Here is a 19,473-nt window from a genome sequence, read left to right on the forward strand (position 1 = left end):
AACTGGTCTTGCGTTCTTCTGTACCCTGACACTCGCCTTGAAGCCTTGGATCGGACTGCCTGTTTCTCAGAACACCTTTGGATACTTCTTGACATCATCCTTTGAAGCAAATCTCATTTCAACACAAAAAATCTCACTCCAATCTAGCTTCAGTGATCCCAACCAATGTATTCCTCATAAGGCAGGCTTGTCTCCTGCCACTACTAAGAGAGGCAAGCTCTGAAACTGATCCTTGTATTTCACCGGTACGGTGATACGACCCACCACAGGAATGTTCTTTCCCGAGTAGCCTCGCAGCTCCATCTCCAGTGGGAAATCACGCAATTTATCGAGGTATAGCAATTCCGGTACTACACTCACGGATGATCCAGTGTCGATTTCCATGGGTACCTTGGTTCCTGCAACACCTACATGGATGATGATACTTTTTGAATCGCTGTTAGATACCCTCTTGTACCTGATGATGTTTAGCTCTAAAACCTCCTCATCCTGTTGATTTTCTTCCATGTTATGTAGTCTTTGGGGATTTCTACTTATAGTTTTAAAAGTTGGTTTACCCTTCAGTTGGCATGCCTTCGCAAGATCCCCAGTTTTCCTGCAGATAAAACACTCTGCCTTCACATATTGGCAACTTTGAGCAATGTGTTCTCCCAGGCACCGATAGCAGGACTTCAATGCTCTGTTACCATTGCCAGTTACTGAGACCTTGGGGCCCAACTGTCTTTTACTTTTAACTTGCAGGCGATTCACCTCGGTTGTGTGATGACTGGAAATGGTACGAAATTCTCGGGAATATTGTTGGCCATGTCCATTGACATAGCTGTCTGACAAGCTAAATCAAAAGTCAAGTTAGGAGTTGTCAGTCATTTTCTTCTGATTACTTCATTTTTCATCACACAAACAAAGCGGTCACGCAATGCTCGGTCCTGAAAGTTTCCGAAATTACAGTGAATAGAAAGCTTTTTTAATGCTACTATGTACTCACTGATACTCTCGTCGGTTAACTGATCTCGTATTCCGAAACGATGATTTTCAGCAATTTCCAGGGGCTCAAGACTGTAGTGCGTAATGTGCTGAAGTGATGTGTCCTTTGACTTGACAGGCACAAGCACATTTTTCAGGGTTCATACATCACGTTTTCTTTCTAACTCCACCCAGTTATGGTTTTCATCACTGGGGACTTCAATGATATTATTTGCGGTGAAAGACATTTCTAGCCGCTCCACATAAGCACCAAAACTTTCACGGTCATGTTGAAACTCCCCAAAGTGCCATGTTAGTCCCATTGGCGCGGCCATCTGGACTCTGGCAGTTCAGCCAAGTGTGCTTGTAATTTACCTTGGATTTTTAGCTGTCAATATAAACAGAGAAACTCTCAAAGTCTCTCTGTCAAATGGCTGAATCATCCACCAAGAAACATTCCAGCTTTGTTATCCGATTAGCCCATTCTCATCACCAAATGTTAAGTTTTTAGTACGACATCACAAACATAAAGGCTATAAGTTGGCTGATAACATCAGGGAGCCATGTCAGGTGACCTGAACTGTTTATTGTTGTAAACAGCAATGGCTGCAATGGCATAATAGTCCACAAGGTGGTGCAGTAGTACACTGGGTGGAGCTATACATATATTACAACATCGACACAAACCACGGAGCTCGCAGACACAAACCATCGAGCTCACATCGACACAAACCACCGAGCTCGTAGACACAAACTGTAAGTGGTTTTGTCCTTTGGTGGTTTCGAATCACCCCTCTGACACCGGAACAGTAATGTACAGTCATAGACAGATCTTTAAGGTCTCCACCATCACAATGCTTTTATTCAAGTTAAAGCACACACCTGCACCCACACTCTGGTAGTGTAAAATAAAAAAACACAGTACAACACACAACTCTGGTGCATCTGAATAGGCCCCTAACGTGAAGTACCCATGTCTAAAACACCCCTGCCCAGATTCAAAAGTACCACTGAATCTGGCCAACAGAATTGTGCGTACGCTTATGATCCTTGCAAAAATCTCCCCACTAAAACCCCTAAGGCTTGGTTGGGATACACGACACCCTTTCACATTATGCGGTGGTCTTAAAGATGTGTGGGCTGGGATAAATGCTCACCAATTACCCCTCTGGTTTACTCGCTGCTTCTCCCAATGAGGCGTATCTTCTGGGTCTGTACCAATCTGTGGTATTCAACTCTAGTCTCAAGGTCAGCTTCCGAGTCGAAATAGCGAGGCTCTCTTTGCTCATAGATAGTGGTTTCTTCTCTCCGTCCCAGACAGAGTGTTCAGTCCTTGTGCATTGAACGAGGCAAGCAGGTATAGAAGAGGGGAGAGAGAGAGAGATGGCTGCAACTGCCGTCTCTTATACTTGCAAAAATGCTTCTTCTCGCGCCAAAAGTTTAACTGTTCATCCCCTGAGGTGGTGCAACTGAAAAACAAAATCAAGTCTTTGGCTTGTTACTTTGTCAACTGGGCTCTACCTCGATGTGTGGTTCTGACAAGTCTGTGGTCGAATAGCTTTCCTTTCTCTTTTAATGGCCTGAACACGGGCCACTTTACTTAACGTCTCACTGATTGCTAGACAAAGGGCCTGTCCATCAATGATTCCTTGTCCACCTGATGTGTATTCCTGTGGGGCACGTTTGGACCTGCCCCAAGTCAGAGCTGTCTGCTCTCTGCAGAAACATAAAATGTGTCCAAGCAATGTCCAAAAGTCTGTTTTGGCTAAATTCTTACAAAACCACCGAGCTCACATCGACACAAACCACCGAGCTCACATTGACACAAACCATCGAGCTCACATCGACACAAACCACCGAGCTCACATTGACACAAACCATCGAGCTCACATCGACACAAACCACCGAGCTCACATCGACACAAACCACCGAGCTCACATCGACACAAACCACCGAGCTCACATCGACACAAAACACCGAGCTCACATTGACACAAACCACCGAGCTCACATTGACACAAACCTCCGAGCTCACATTGACACAAACCACCGAGCTCACATCGACACAAACCACCGAGCTCACATCGACACAAACCACCGAGCTCACATTGACACAAACCACCGAGCTCACATTGACACAAACCTCCGAGCTCACATTGACACAAACCACCGAGCTCACATCGACACAAACCACCGAGCTCACATTGACACAAACCACCGAGCTCACATTGACACAAACCACCGAGCTCACATCGACACAAACCTCCGAGCTCACATTGACACAAACCTCCGAGCTCACATCGACACAAACCACCGAGCTCACATCGACACAAACCACCGAGCTCACATTGACACAAACCTCCGAGCTCACATTGACACAAACCTCCGAGCTCACATCGACACAAACCACCGAGCTCACATCGACACAAACCACCGAGCTCACATTGACACAAACCACCGAGCTCACATTGACACAAACCACCGAGCTCACATCGACACAAACCACCGAGCTCACATCGACACAAACCACCGAGCTCACATTGACACAAACCACCGAGCTCACATTGACACAAACCACCGAGCTCACATCGACACAAACCACCGAGCTCACATCGACACAAACCACCGAGCTCACATTGACACAAACCTCCGAGCTCACATCGACACAAACCACCGAGCTCACATTGACACAAACCTCCGAGCTCACATCGACACAAACCACCGAACTCACATTGACACAAACCGAGCTCACATTGACACAAACCTCCGAGCTCACATCGACACAAACCACCGAACTCACATTGACACAAACCGAGCTCACATTGACACAAACCACCGAGCTCACAGACACAAACCACCGAGCTCACAGACATAAACCACCGAGCTCACTGACACAAACCACCGAGCTCACATCGACACAAACCTCCGAGCTCACATTGACACAAACCACTGAGCTCACATCGACACAAACCTCCGAGCTCACATTGACACAAACCACTGAGCTCACATCGACACAAACCACCGAGCTCACATTGACACAAACCACCGAGCTCACATTGACACAAACCTCCGAGCTCACATCGACACAAACCACCGAACTCACATTGACACAAACCGAGCTCACATTGACACAAACCACCGAGCTCACAGACACAAACCACCGAGCTCACAGACATAAACCACCGAGCTCACTGACACAAACCACCGAGCTCACATCGACACAAACCTCCGAGCTCACATTGACACAAACCATCGAATCCACATCGATACAATCCACCGAGCTCACATCGACACAAACCACCGAGCTCACATCGACACAAACCTCCGAGCTCACATTGACACAAACCACTGAGCTCACATCGACACAAACCACCGAGCTCACATTGACACAAACCACCGAGCTCACATTGACACAAACCATCGAATCCACATCGATACAATCCACCAAGCTCACATCGACACAAACCACCAAGCTCACAGATACCAAACACCGAGCTCACGGACATAAGCCACCGAGCTCACATCGACCCAGCCACTGAGCTCACATCGACACAAACCACCAAGCTCACATCAACATCAACTTGTGAACTCACATCGACACAAACCTCCGACTCACAGACACAAACCACTGAGTTCACATTGACCTAACCACTGAGCTCAAATCGACACAAACCACCGAGTAGACATCGACCCAACCACCAAGCTCACATCGACAAACCACTGAGCTCAAATCGACACAAACCATTGAGCTGACAGATACCAAATGCTGAGATCACAGACATGAACCTCCAAGCTCACATTGATCCAACCACTGAGCTCACATCGACACAAACTGTTATGTATGTAAACTTGTATATACTTTGTAAAGCCACCAGAGGGCTCATCCGCTGATGTCCAAGGTCTCCCACAATCTCTTGGGAGCACAGGTACTTAAGGAGGCCTCACAGGCTGGAGAGGCACTTGGAGATCTGCAATAAAAGCTTAAGGTCACACTTTACTTTGAGCTCACAGTATCCAGTCAGACTCTTTATTCATATATAGCACAAACCACCGAACTCACAGACACAAACCTCCGATCTCACAGACACAACCCACCAAGCTCACAGACACAAACCACCGAGCTCACATCGGCAGAAACCATGGAGCTCAAATCGACACAATCATCATAGGCAGTCCCTCGGAATCGAGGAAGACTTGCTTCCACTCTTAAAATGTGTCCTTAGGTGGCTGAACAGTCCAATATGAGAACCAGACTCCCTGTCACAGGTGGGACAGATAGTTGTTGAAGGAAAGGATGGGTGGGACAGGTTTGCCGCATGCTCTTTCTACTGCCTGCGCTTGATTTCTGCATGCTGTCGGCGTTGAGACTCGAGGTGCTCAGCGCCCTCCCAGATGCACTTCCACCACTGAGGGTGGTCTTTGGCCAGGGACTCCCAGGTGTCAGTGGGGATGTTGCACTTTATCAGGGAGGCTTTGACAGTGTCCTTGTAATGTTTCCGCTGTCCACCTTTGGCTCGTTTGCCATGAAGCAGTTCCGAGTAGAGCGCTTGCTTTGGGAGTCTCGTGTCTGGCATGCGGACAATCAGCCCAGCGGAGCTGATCAAGTGTGCTCAGTGCTTCAATGCTGGGGATGTTGGCCTGATCTAGGACACTAATATCCACCGAGCCCACAGACACAATCCACCGAGCACACATCGACACAAACCACTGAGCTCACATCGACACAAACCACCGAGCTCACATCGACACAAACCACTGAACTCAAAGACACAAACCTCCGAGCTTACAATGACACAAACCACCGAGCTCACATCGACATCAACTTGTGAACTCACATCGACACAAACCTCCGACTCACAGACACAAACCACTGAGTTCACATCGACCCAACCACTGAGCTCAAATCGACACAAACCACCGAACTTACATCGACACAAACCATCGAGCTCACAGATACAAACCACCCGAGCTCACAGACACAAACTACCGAACTACCTGGTAGTGGGTAAAATGGAATCAATTATTAAGGATGTCAAAGCAGCACATTTGGAAAGAGGCGACATGATAGGTCCAAGTCAGCATGAATTTGTGAAAGGGAAATCATGCTTGACAAACCTTCTGGAATTTTTTGAGGATGTTTCCAGTAGAGTGGACAAGGGAGAGCCAGTTGATGTGGTGTATTTGGACTTTCAGAAGGCTTTCGACAAGGTCCCACTCAAGAGATTAATGTGCAAAGTTAAAGCACATGGGATTGGGGGTAGTGTGCTGACATGGATTGAGAACTGGTTGGCAGACAGGAAGCAAAGAGTAGGAGTAAATGGATAATTTTCAGAATGGCAGGCAGTGACTAGTGAGGTACCACAAGGTTCTGTGCTGGGGCCCCAGCTGTTTACACTGTACATTAATGATTTAGATGAGGGGATTAAATGTAGTATTTCCAAATTTGCGGATGACACTATGTTGGGTGGCAGTGTGAGCTGCGAGGAGGATGCTATGAGGCAGCAGAGTGATTTGGATAGGTTAGGTGAGTGGGCAAATGCATGGCAGATGAAGTATAATGTGGATAAATGTGAGGTTATCCACTTTGGTGGTAAAAACAGAGAGACAGACTATTATCTGAATGGTAACAGATTAGGAAAAGGGGAGGTGCAACGAGACCTGGGTGTCATGGTACATCAGTCATTGAAGGTTGGCATGCAGTTAAGAAAGCAAATGGCATGTTGGCCTTCATAGCGAGGGGATTTGAGTACAGGGGCAGGGAGTTGTTACTACAGTTGTACAGGGCCTTGGTGAGGCCACACCTGGAGTATTGTTTACAGTTTTGGTCTCCTAACTTGAGGAAGGACATTCTTGCTATTGAGGGAGTGCAGCGAAGGTTCACCAGACTGATTCCTGGGATGGCGGGACTGACATATCAAGAAAGACTGGATCAATCGGGCTTGTATTCACTGGAGTTAAGAAGAATGAGAGGGGATCTCATAGAAACGCTTAAAATTCTGACGGGTTTAGACAGGTTAGATACAGGAAGGATGTTGCCAATGTTGGGGAAGTCCAGAACCAGGGGTCACAGTCTAAGGATAAGGGGTAAGCCATTTAGGACCGAGATGAGGAGAAACTTCTTCACCCAGAGAGTGGTGAACCTGTGGAATTATCTACCACAGGAAGTTGTTGAGATCAATTCACTAAATATATTCAAAAAGGAGTTAGATGAAGTCCTTACTACTAGGGGGATCAAGGGGTATGGCGAGAAAGCAAGAATGGGGTACTGAAGTTTAATGTTCAGTCATGAATTCATTGAATGGCGGTGCAGGCTCGAAGGGACGAATGGCCTACTCCAGCGCCTATTTTCTATGTTTCTATGTTTCTATGAGCTCACAACGGCACAAACTATCGAGCTGACAGATACCAAATGCCGAGATCACAGACTCGAAACTCCAAACTCACATCGACTCAACCACTGAGCTCATATCGACACAATCATCATAGGCAGTCCTTCGGAATCAAGGAAGACTTGCTTCTACTCTTAAAATGAGTCCTTAGGTGGCTGAACAGTCCAATGCGAGAACCAGAGTCCCTGTCACAGGTGGGACAGATAGTCGTTGAGGGAAGGGGTGGGTGGGACTGGTTTGCCGCACGCTCTTTCCGCTGCCTGCGCTTGATTTCTGCATGCTCTCGATGACGAGACTCGAAGTGCTCAGCGCCCTCCCGGATACACGTCCTCCACTTAGGGCGGTCTTTGGCCCAGGACTCCAAGGTGTCGGTGGGGATGTTGCACTTTATCAGGGAGGCTTTGAGGGTGTCCTTGTTACGTTTCCTCTGCCCACCTCTGGCTCGTTTGCCATGAAGCAGATCCGATTAGAGCGTATGCTTTGGAAGTCTCGTGTCCGGCATGCGGACAATGTGGCCTGCACATCAAGTGTGCTCAGTGCTTCAATGCTGGGGATGTTGGCCTGGTGGAGGACGCTAATATCCACTGAGCTCACAGACACAAACCACCGAGCTCACATCGCCAATAACCACCAAGCTCACATCGACACATACCATCGAGTTCACATCGACACAAACAACCGAGCTCATAGACACAAACCACTGAGCTCGCATTGACACAAACCACCAAGCGCACATCGACACCAACCTCCTGTTATATATGTAAACTTTACTAGTGTGTAAGACTTACCACCATGACTTCAACTCAAGCGATCGACCCGGGAACGCAGAGCCCAGGATCGCCTCAACTTGTAAATAACTTGTATCTAAGACTTTGGGAGTGAGTGATGTTATGTATGTAAACTTTACGAGTGTGTAAGACGTGCCACCAGGGGGCGCACCTGTTGGAGACCCAAGGTTTACCTGCACACCCTGGGCAAGCAGGTAGAAAAGGTAATTTACCATACTGCTTCCTCACTCTGGAGTTACATTAAAGAGACCAAGGACACAACAGTTTGAGCTTACAGTGTACAGGCTTGTGAAGTTATTCTGAACACAACAATTGGTGACAAGAAACAGATCATGAACTTTCACGCGGTTATGGCTACTGTTGGTATTCTTGAGAGATTTGTTGAGGGTGATGACTGGGAAACCTTCGTTGAGCGTCTCAACCAGTACTTCGTGGCCAACAAGCTGGACACGGATGATACTGCGGTCAAGCGCAGGGCGAATCTCCTCACCGTTTGCGGGTCCTCGATATATGGCCTCGTCAAAAATCTGCCAGCACTGACGAAACCAATGCACAAGACATATGCAGAGTTGTGCGCACTGGTTCGGGAATACCTCAAGCCGAAAGAGAGCACCTTAATGGCCAGGTATCGCTTTTACACGCACCATCGCTCCGAGGGCCAGAACTTAGCGAGCTATGTCGCTGACCTAAGATGCCTTGCGGGACCGTGCAAATTTGCTGGGCTTTTGGGGGAAATGTTGCAGGACTTTTTCGTGCTTAGAATCGCCCACAGGGTCATTCTTCGCAAACTGCTGTCTGCCGAGTCCCTAGATCTGAGCAAGGCCATCACGATAGCCGAGGCTTTCATGTCCACGAACCATAACACAAAACAGATATCTTCACGGCATCAAAGATCACCAGCAGGTACTGTGCATAAAATAACATCTTCAGCAAGCAGAACTGTACATGGCAGGGCCTATACGCCTGCAGAGGCCAGACCTAGGATGACTCAGAGTCCACTGTTGGGTGTGAATGTGAATCCATTAACAACATATTGGCGCTGCGGGGACAATCATAGAGCCCATCAATGTCGATTCAAGCACTACATGTGCAAGGGCTGTGGAACAATGGGGCACCTCCAGCGAATGTGCAAACGTACTGCGACTCACCACGTGGCAGAGTCGGCAGAAGATGACCGATCCGGCGCGGATCATGCTGAACGAGTAAGAGAGGCAACTCAACCCGAGGCTGAAGAGGAAGTGTATGGGGTACACACCTTCACCAGCAAAATCTCTCCGATAATGTTGAAAGTCAAATTTCCAGTTTCCATGGAATTGGACACGGGGGCGAGTCAGTCAATTATGAGCCAGAATGCTTTTGAGAAACTGTGGGACAACAAGGCACAGAGGCCAAAATTAAGCCCGATTCACACAAAGCTGTGCACTTACACCAAAGAACTCATACCAGTCATTGGCAGAGAATTATTGTACGATGGAACTGTGCATGATTTATCACTATGGATTGTACCAGGTGATGGCCTAATGCTGTTCGGCAGAAGCTGGCTAGGAAAGATCCAATGGAACTGGGACGACATCAAAGCACTGTCTTCAGTGGATGACGCTTCATGCGCCCAAGTGCTAAACAAATTCCCATCGTTATTTGATCCAGGCATCGGCAACTTCACAGGCGCCAAAGTGTAAGTCCATCAAGTCCCTGAGGCACGGCCTGTTCATCACAAGACCCGAGAGGTTCCATATATGATGCAAGAGAAAGTCGAGATCAAGCTGGACAGGCTTCAACAATAGGGGATCATATCGCCAGTTGAGTTCCGGTGTTGAAAAGCGATGGGACGGTCAGAATCTGCGGGGACTACAAGGTAACGATCAACCGAGCCTCGTTACAGGACCAGTACCCACTACCCAAAGCGGATGACCTGTTCGCAACGCTAGCAGGGGGGAGGTCGTTCACCAAGCTGGATCTAACCTCTGCTTACATGACACAGGAGCTGGATGAACCTTCAAAAAAATTATCGTGCATCAACACGCACAAAGGACTGTTCATATACCACAGATGCCCTTTTGGGATTCGCTCGGCTGCAGCCATCTTCCAGAGGAACATGGAGATTCTGCTGAAATCGGTACCGTGCACCGTGGTGTTTCAAGACAACATCCTTATCACTGGTCGCAACACCACCGAACACTTGCACAACGTGGAAGAGATCCTAAAGCAACTGGACAAAGTGGGACTCAGGCTGAAACGCTCCAGGTGTCTTTTCCTGGCGCAGAGGTCAAATTTTGGGGGAGAAAGATTGCGGCAGACGGCATCAGACCCACGGACTCCAAGACGGAAGACATCAAGAATGCACCCAGACCACAGAATGTGACGGAGCTGCATACGTTCCTGGGACTCCTCAACTATTTTGGTAACTTTCTACCTGGGTTGATCACTTTGCTGGATCCTTTGTGTTGTGTATGGAGAAAGAGTCAGACTGAACACTGTGAGCTCAAAGTAAAGTGTGACCTTAGTCTTTTATTGCAGGTCTCCAGAGTGCCTCTCCAACCTGTGAAGCCTTCTTAAATACCTGTGCTCCCAAGGGATTATGGGATACCTTGGGAGTCCGGGGAATGAGCTCTCTGGTGGCTGTACAGAGTAAATACAGGTCCACATATATAACAACATTCAGAAGAACACAAGAATTAGGAACAGGAGTAGGCCATCAAGCCCCTCGAGCCTGCTCCGCCATGGCTGATCTGGCCATGGATTCAGCTCCACTTACCCGCCCACTCCCCGTAACCCTTAATTCCCTTATTGGTTAAAAATCTATCGATCCGTGACTTGAATACATTCAATGAGCTAGCCTCAACTGCTTCCTTGGGCAGAGAATTCCACAGATTCACAACCTGCTGGGAGAAGAAATTCCTTCTCAACTCAGTTTTAAATTGGCTCCCCCGTATTTTGAGGCTGTGCCTCCTAGTTCTAGTCTCCCCGACCAGTGGAAACAACCTCTCTGCTTCGATCTTGTCTATCCCTTTCATTATTTTAAATGTTTCTATAAGATCACCCCTCATCCTTCTGAACTCCAACGAGTAAAAACCCAGTCTACTCAATCTATCATCATAAGGTAACCTCCTTATCTCCGGAATCAGCCTAGTGAATCGTCTCTGTACCCCCTCCAAAGCTAGTATATCCTTCCTTAGTAAGGTGACCAAAACTGCATGCAGTACTCCAGGTGCGGCCTCACCAATACCCTATACAGTTGCAGAAGGACCTCCCTGCTTTTGTATTCCATCTTTCTCGCAATGAAGGCCAACATTCCATTCGCCTTCCTGATTACCTGCTGCACCTGCAAACTAACTTTTTGGGATTCATGCACAAGGCCTTGGTGCCGTGCTGGACCACATGATCCACCCCGACCAGTCCTACACGGTCCCGGGCCGGACAATCCACGACAACATCCATCTGGTCCGGGACCTCATCCATCATTCCCAGGAGGCTGGTCTGTCGGTCGCCTTCTTATCTCTCGACCAAGAGAAGGCGTTCGACAGGGTGGATCACGACTATCTGCTCGGAACTCTGCGCGCTTTCGGGTTCGGGACGCATTTCGTCGCCCGGATCCGACTTTTGTACGCCGCCGCGGAGTGTCTGATTAAGGTTAACGGGTCCTTGATGGCGCCCCTTCGCTTTAGGAGAGGGGTGTGCCAGGGATGCCCCATGTCCGGCCAGTTATATGCCATCTGCGTGGAGCCTTTCCTGCGCCTCTTGCGGACGAGGTTGACGGGACTGGCTCTGCAAGGGCCGGGCGTGGAGGTCGTCCTCTCGGCTTACGCCGATGACGTGCTCCTCGCGGTAGAGGATCCCGCTGACCTGCGGAGGATGCGTGAGTGCCAAGAGATTTACTCAGCCGCATCCTCCGCCAGAATCAACTGGGAGAAATGTTCCGGACTCCTGGTGGGTCAGTGGCGGGTGGACTCCCTGCCGGAGGAGCTCAGGCCTTTTGCCTGGAGCACGACCCATCTCCTCTATTTGGGAGTCTACCTTAGCCCCGACGAGGGAGCCTGGCCGGCGAACTGGCAGGAGCTGGAGGCCAAGGTCGCCACTCGCCTAGGGCGCTGGACAGGACTGCTCCGAGTGCTGTCCTACAGGGGTTGAGCGCTAGTCATAAACCAGCTGGTGGCCGCAATGTTGTGGTACCGGCTGGTCACTTTGACCCCTCCCCCTGCGTTTGTCGCCAAGATACAGAAGAAGCTGGTGGACTTTTCTGGAACAACAGGAAGCACTGGGTCTCTGCCGCGGTCTTGAGTCTCCCGCTTGAGGAGGGCGGTCAGTCGTTGGTGTGCGTCAGCGCCCAGCTCGCGACTTTCCATCTTCAGACCCTGCAGAGATACCTTTACGTCGAGCCCCCTCCTAGGTGGTGTGCTCTGGCGAGGTATTTCTTCCGCCAGCAGCACGACCTCAACTACGACACGCAGCTCCTGTTTGTGAACTTGGGGGGTGTCAGGACCACCCTCCGGGAGCTGCCTGTCTTTTACAGGGACCTCATCAGGGTCTGGAACAAAGTATCCACCAAGCGCAGCTCTCCGCCGGCTGGAGTGGCGGCTGTCCTGCAGGAGCCGCTGCTCGGGAATCCGTACCTCCACGGCCGAGGTTTTATGTGGCGGTCGGAAGAGAGGGCTGTGGCTGGTGAGGTGACCAGGGTCAGGGACCTGCTCGATGGCGGAGGAGCGGGCTGGATGACGCCAGGCATGCTGCCGCGGCACATAAATTCAGCCGACGTCCGCCACGCGGCCGAAGCCATCGAGTCGCTAAAAACAGCTCTGGGCCCTGACTCCGTTAGGTGCATCGAGGAGGCTCAAGCACGTGGGGAGATCCCGTCCGAACTGACCCCCATCCGGATGGAATTCCTCATTGGCGCCAAATACCGGAACCTCCCTCGGGGGCCGGCGCCTCACAACTTGAGCCGCCTCGGGGAAATCCCCTCCGTGCCTTTCAGTTCCGCGCGGAGGGGTTTCCTGTACGGGCTGCTCCTGCACACTCTCAACTTTGCCATCCTCGCCGGCCGTCCGGACACGCCATGGCGTACCATCTTGCTGTCCGGAGGAGGCGGGGGTCCCCGATGGAGGGCACTCTACGCAGGGGTCCTCCCACTATTCATCGGGGACTTGGCCTGGAGGGTGGTGCACGGAGCAGTGCCGTGCAACAAATTTTTAAGCCGGTTCACGGACTCCCAGGCCGCTTGCAATTTCTGCGGTCTGGAGGAGTCCGTGTTCCATATTTTTATTGAATGCACGAGGTTGCAGCCCCTGTTCCATTATTTGAAGGGGCTGCTCCTGAAATTCTGGCTGCACTTCAGTCCCACTCTCCTGATCTTTGGGCACCCTGTGCGGAGGGGAGCGGGTAGGTCCGAAGGCCTCCTCGTAGGACTGCTCCTGGGCACGGCCAAGGGTGCCATCAGCCGGTCCAGGTAGCGGGCGGTCGAGGGGGTCGTTCAACCTGACTGCCTGCCTCTCTTCTGCTCTTACATCCAGTCCAGGGTGTCCTTGGAGATGGAGCACGCAGTGTCCACCGGTACGCTCGCGGCCTTCCGCGAGACGTGGGCACCGGAGGGACTGGAGTGCATCATCACGTCCGGCAACCAAATTTTAATTTGATTTTACGTTTTTAAAGTTTAATTTGTTTTAATTGCCGGTGCTTTTAGTGTCCCCCTTCCCTTTTATAGGGGGCACTGGGGAAAAATTGTGATTTTAGTGCCCAAAAAAAACAAAAAAAAAGAAAAACACAAAAAAAAACCAAAAAAAGGAAAAAAAAAAGGGCCTTGTAAATGTCTGGTGTGTCATCCAGGTCGGGTGGCACGGTTTAATGTTTTGTTTTCCAGATAAACTTTAAAAGAGTTTCATGCACAAGGACCCCCAGGTCCCTGTGCACCGCAGCATGTGTAATTTCTCCCTATTCAAATAATATTCCCTTTTACTGTTTTTTTTTCCAAGGTGGATGACCTCACACTTTCCGACATTGTATTCCATCTGCCAAACCTTAGCCCATTTGCTAAACCTATCTAAATCTCTTTGCAGCCTCTCTGTGTCCTCTACACAACCCGCTTTCCCACTAATCTTTGTGTCATCTGCAAATTTTGTTACACTACACTCTGTCCCCTCTTTCAGGTCATCCATGTATATTGTAAACAGTTGTGGTCCCAGCACCGATCCCCTGTGGCACACCACTAACCACCGATTTCCAACCTGAAAAGGACCCATTTATCCCGACTCTCTGCTTTCTGTTAGCCAGCCAATTCTCTATCCATGCTAAGGAAAGGTAACTTCGACAGTATGAGGCGTGAATTGGCTAGAATAGACAGGCAAAGGATACTTACAGGGTTGACGGTGGATAAGCAATGGCAAACATTTAAAGATCACATGGATGAACTTCAGCAATTGTACATCCCTGTCTGGAGTAAAAATAAAACGGGGAAGGTGGCTCAACCATGGCTAACAAGAGAAATTAAGGATAGTGTTAAAGCCAAGGAAGAGGCATATTATTTGGCTAGAAACAGCAACAAACCTGAGGACTGGGAGAAATTTAGAATTCAACAGAGGAAGACTAAGGGTTTAATTAAGAGGGGGAAAATAGAGTACGAGAGGAAGCTTGCAGGGAACATAAAAACTGACTGCAAAAGCTTCTATAGATATGTGAAGAGAAAAAGATTAGTGAAGACAAACGTAGGTCCCTTGCAGTCGGAATCAGGTGAATTTATAATGGGGAACAAAGAAATGGCAGACCAATTGAACCAATACTTCGGTTCTGTCTTCATGAAGGAAGACACAAATAACCTTCCGAATGTACTAGGGGACAGTAGATCTAGTGAGAAGGAGGAACTGAAGGATATCCTTATTAGGCGGGACATTGGGTTAGGGAAATTGATGCGATTGAAGGCCAATAAATCCCCGGGGCCTGACCGTCTACATCCCAGAGTACTTAAGGAAGTGGCCCTAGAAATAGTGGATGCATCGGTGATCATTTTCTAACAGTTTATTGACTCTGCATCAGTTCCTATGGACTGGAGGGTAGCTAATGTAACACCACTTTTTAAAAAAAGGAGGGAGAGAGAAAACGGGTAATTATAGACCGGTTAGCCTGACATCAGTAGTGGAGAAAATGTTGGAATCAATCATTAAGGATGAAATAGCAGCGCATTTGGAAAGCAGTGACAGGATTGGACCGAGTCAGCATGGATTTATGAAAGGGAATCATGCTTGACAAATCTTCTGGAAGTTTTTGAGGTTGTAACGAGCAGAGTGGACAAGGGAGAACCAGTGGATGTGGAGTATTTGGACTTTCAAAAGGCTTTTGACAAGGTCCCGCACAAGAGATTGGCGTGCAAAATCAAAGCACATGGTATTGGGGTTAATAGACTGACATGGATAGAGAACTGGTTGGCAGACAGGAAGCAGAGAGTCGGGATAAACGGGTCCTTTTCAGAATGGCAGGCAGTGACTAGTGGAGTGCCGCAGGGCTCAGTGCTGGGACCTCAGCTCTTTACAATATACATGAACGATTTAGATGAAGGAATTGAGTGTAATATCTCCAAGTTTGCAGATGACATTAAACTGGGTGGCGGTGTGAGCTGTGAGGAGGATGCTAAGAGGCTGCAGGGTGACTTGGACAGGTTAGGTGAGTGGGCAAATGCATGGCAGATGCAGTATAATGTGGATAAATGTGAGGTTATCCATTTTGGGGGCAAAAACACAAAAGCAGAATATTATCTGGATGGCGGCAGATTAGGAAAAGGGGAGGTACAACGAGACCTGGGTGTCATGGTTCATCAGTCACTAAGAGTGGGCATGCAGATACAGCAGGCGGTGAAGAAGGCAAATGGTATGTTCGCCCTCATACCTAGGGGATTTGAGTATAGGAGCAGGAGGTCTTACTGCAGTTGTACAGGGCCTTAGTGAGGCCTCACCTGGAATATTGTGTTCAGTTTTGATCTCCTAATCTGAGGAAGGACGTTCTTGCTATTCAGGGAGTGCAGCGAAGGTTCACCAGACTGATTCCAGGGATGGCTGGGCTGCCATATGAGGAGAGACTGAATCAGCTGGGCCTTTATTACTGGAGTTTAGAAGGATGAGAGGAGATCTCATAGAAACGTATAAGATTCTGACGGGACTGGACAGGTTAGATGCAGGAAGAATGTTCCCGATGTTGGGGAAGTCCAGAACCAGGGGATATAGGATAAGGGGTAGGCCATTTAGGACTAAGATGAGGAGAAACTTCTTCACTCAGAGAGTTGTTAACCTATGGAATTCCCTGCCGCAGAGAGTTGTTGATGCCAGTTCTTTGGATATATTCAAGAGGGAGTTAGATATGGCCCCTAAGGCTTAGGGGATCAAGGGGTATGGAGAGAAAGCAGGAAAGGGGTACTGAGGGAAACATACAAACATAGAAAATAGGTGCAGGAGCAGGCCATTCAGCCCTTCTAGCCTGCACCGCCATTCAATGAGTTCATGGCTGAACATGCAACTTCAGTACCCTCTTCCTACTTTCATGCCATACCCCTTGATCCCCCGAGTAGTAAGGACTTCATCTAACTCCCTTTTGAATATATTTAGTGAATTGGCCTCAACTACTTTCTGTGGTAGAGAATTCCACAGGTTCACCACTCTCTGGGTGAAGAAGTTTCTCCTTATCTCGGTCCTAAATGGCTTACCCCTTATCCTTAGACTGTGACCTCTGGTTCTGGACTTCCCCAACATTGGGAACATTCTTCCTCTGTCCAACCTGTCCAAACCCGTCAGAATTTTAAACATTTCTATGAGGTCCCCTCTCACTCTCCTGAACTCCAGTGAATACAAGCCCAGTTGATCCAGTCTTTCTTGATAGGTCAGTCCCACCATCCCGGGAATCAGTCTGGTGAATCTTCGCTGCACTCCCTCAATAGCAAGAATGTCCTTCCTCAAGTTAGGAGACCAAAACTGTACACAATACTCCAGGTGTGGCCTCACCAATGCCCTGTACAACTGTAGCAACACCTCCCTGCCCCTGTATTCAAATCCCCTCGCTATGAAGTCCAACATGCCATTTGCTTTCTTAACCACCTGCTGTACCTGCATGCCAACCTTCAATGACTGATGTACTATGACACCCAGGTCTCGTTGCACCTTCCCTTTTCCTAATCTGTCACCATTCAGATAATAGTCTGTCTCTCTGTTTTTACCACCAAAGTGGATAACCTCACATTTATCCACATTATACTTCATCTGCCACGCATTTGCCCACTCACCTAACCTATCCAAGTCACTCTGCAGCCTCATAGTATCCTCCTCGCAGCTCACACTGCCACCCAACTTAGTGTCATCCGCAAACTTGGAGATACTACATTTAATCCCCTCGTCTAAATCATTAATGTACAATGTAAACAACTGGGGCCCCAGCACAGAACCCTGCGGTACCCCACTAGTCACTGCCTGCCATTCCGAAAAGTACCCATTTACTCCTACTCTTTGCTTCCTGTCTGACAACCAGTTCTCAATCCACGTCAGCACACTACCCCCAATCCTATGTGCTTTAACTTTGCACATTAATCTCCTGTGTGGGACCTTGTCGAAAGCCTTCTGAAAGTCCAAATATATCACATCAACTGGTACTCCTTTGTCCACTTTATTGGAAACATCCTCAAAAAATTCCAGAAGATTTTTCAAGCATGATCTCCCTTTCACAAATCCATGCTGACTTGGACCTATCATGTCACCATTTTCCAAATGCGCTGCTATGACATCCTTAATAATTGCTTCCATCATTTTACCCACTACTGAGGTCAGGCTGACCGGTCTATAATTCCCTGCTTTCTCTCTCCCTCCTTTTTTAAAAAGTGGGGTTACATTGGCTACCCTCCACTCGATAGGAACTGATCCAGAGTCAATGGAATGTTGGAAAATGACTGTCAATGCATCCGCTATTTCCAAGGCCACCTCCTTAAGTACTCTGGGATGCAGTCCATCAGGCCCTGGGGATTTATCGGCCTTCAATCCCATCAATTTCCCCAACACAATTTCCCGACTAATAAAGATTTCCCTCAGTTCCTCCTCCTTACTAGACCCTCTGACCACTTTTATATCCGGAAGGTTGTTTGTGTCCTCCTTAGTGAATACTGAACCAAAGTACTTGTTCAATTGGTCTGCCATTTCTTTGTTCCCCGTTATGACTTCCCCTGATTCTGACTGCAGGGGACCTACGTTTGTCTTTACTAACCTTTTTCTCTTTACATACCTATAGAAACTTTTGCAATCCGCCTTAATGTTCCCTGCAAGCTTCTTCTCGTACTCCATTTTCCCTGCCCTAATCAAACCCTTTGTCCTCCTCTGCTGAGTTCTAAATTTCTCCCAGTCCCCAGGTTCGCTGCTATTTCTGGCCAATTTGTATGCCATTTCCTTGGCTTTAATACTATCCCTGATTTCCCTAGATAGCCACGGTTGAGCCACCTTCCCTTTTTTATTTTTACGCCAGACAGGAATGTACAATTGTTGTAATTCATCCATGCGGTCTCTAAATGTCTGCCATTGCCCATCCACAGTCAACCCCTTAAGTATCATTCGCCAATCTATCTTAGCCAATTCATGCCTCATACCTTCAAAGTTACCCTTCTTTAAGTTCTGGACCATGGTCTCTGAATTAACTGTTTCATTCTCCATCCTAATGCAGAATTCCACCATATTATGGTCACTCTTCCCCAAGGGGCCTCGCACAATGAGATTGCTAATTAATCCTCTCTCATTACACAACACCCAGTCTAAGATGGCCTCCCCGCTAGTTGGTTCCTCGACATATTGGTCTAGAAAACCATCCCTTATGCACTCCAGGAAATCCTCCTCCATCATATTGCTTCCAGTTTGGCTGGCCCAATCTATGTGCATATTAAAGTCACCCATTATAACTGCTGCACCTTTATTGTATGCACTCCTAATTTCCTGTTTGATGCCCTCCCCAACATCACTACTACTGTTTGGAGGTCTGTACACAACTCCCACTAACGATTTTTGCCCTTTCGTGTTCTGCAGCTCTACCCATATAGATTCCACATCATCCAAGCTAATGTCTTTCCTAACTATTGCATTAATCTCCTCTTTAACCAGCAATGCTACCCCACCTCCTTTTCCTTTTATTCTATCCTTCCTGAATGTTGAATACCCCTGGATGTTGAGTTCCCAGCCCTGATCATCCTGGAGCCACGTCTCCGTAATCCCAATCACATCATATTTGTTAACATCTATTTGCACAGTTAATTCATCCACCTTATTGCGGATACTCCTTGCATTAAGACACAAAGCCTTCAGGCTTGCTTTTTTAACACCCTTTGTCCTTTTAGAA

General features: G+C 48.4%; 1 protein-coding gene across 1 annotated transcript; it reads left to right on the top strand.

The window, feature by feature from the left end:
• Positions 1–2,707: 2,707 nt before the first annotated feature.
• LOC139231269 (uncharacterized) lies at positions 2,708–4,501 on the top strand. Its single transcript, XM_070862500.1, has one exon. It carries the CDS (start codon positions 2,708–2,710, stop codon positions 4,499–4,501), a length of 1,794 nt encoding a protein of 597 aa, XP_070718601.1.
• Positions 4,502–19,473: the final 14,972 nt, after the last annotated feature.

Source organism: Pristiophorus japonicus, chromosome 2, assembly GCF_044704955.1.
Source record: "Pristiophorus japonicus isolate sPriJap1 chromosome 2, sPriJap1.hap1, whole genome shotgun sequence".
NCBI classification, from domain to species: Eukaryota; Metazoa; Chordata; class Chondrichthyes; family Pristiophoridae; genus Pristiophorus; species Pristiophorus japonicus.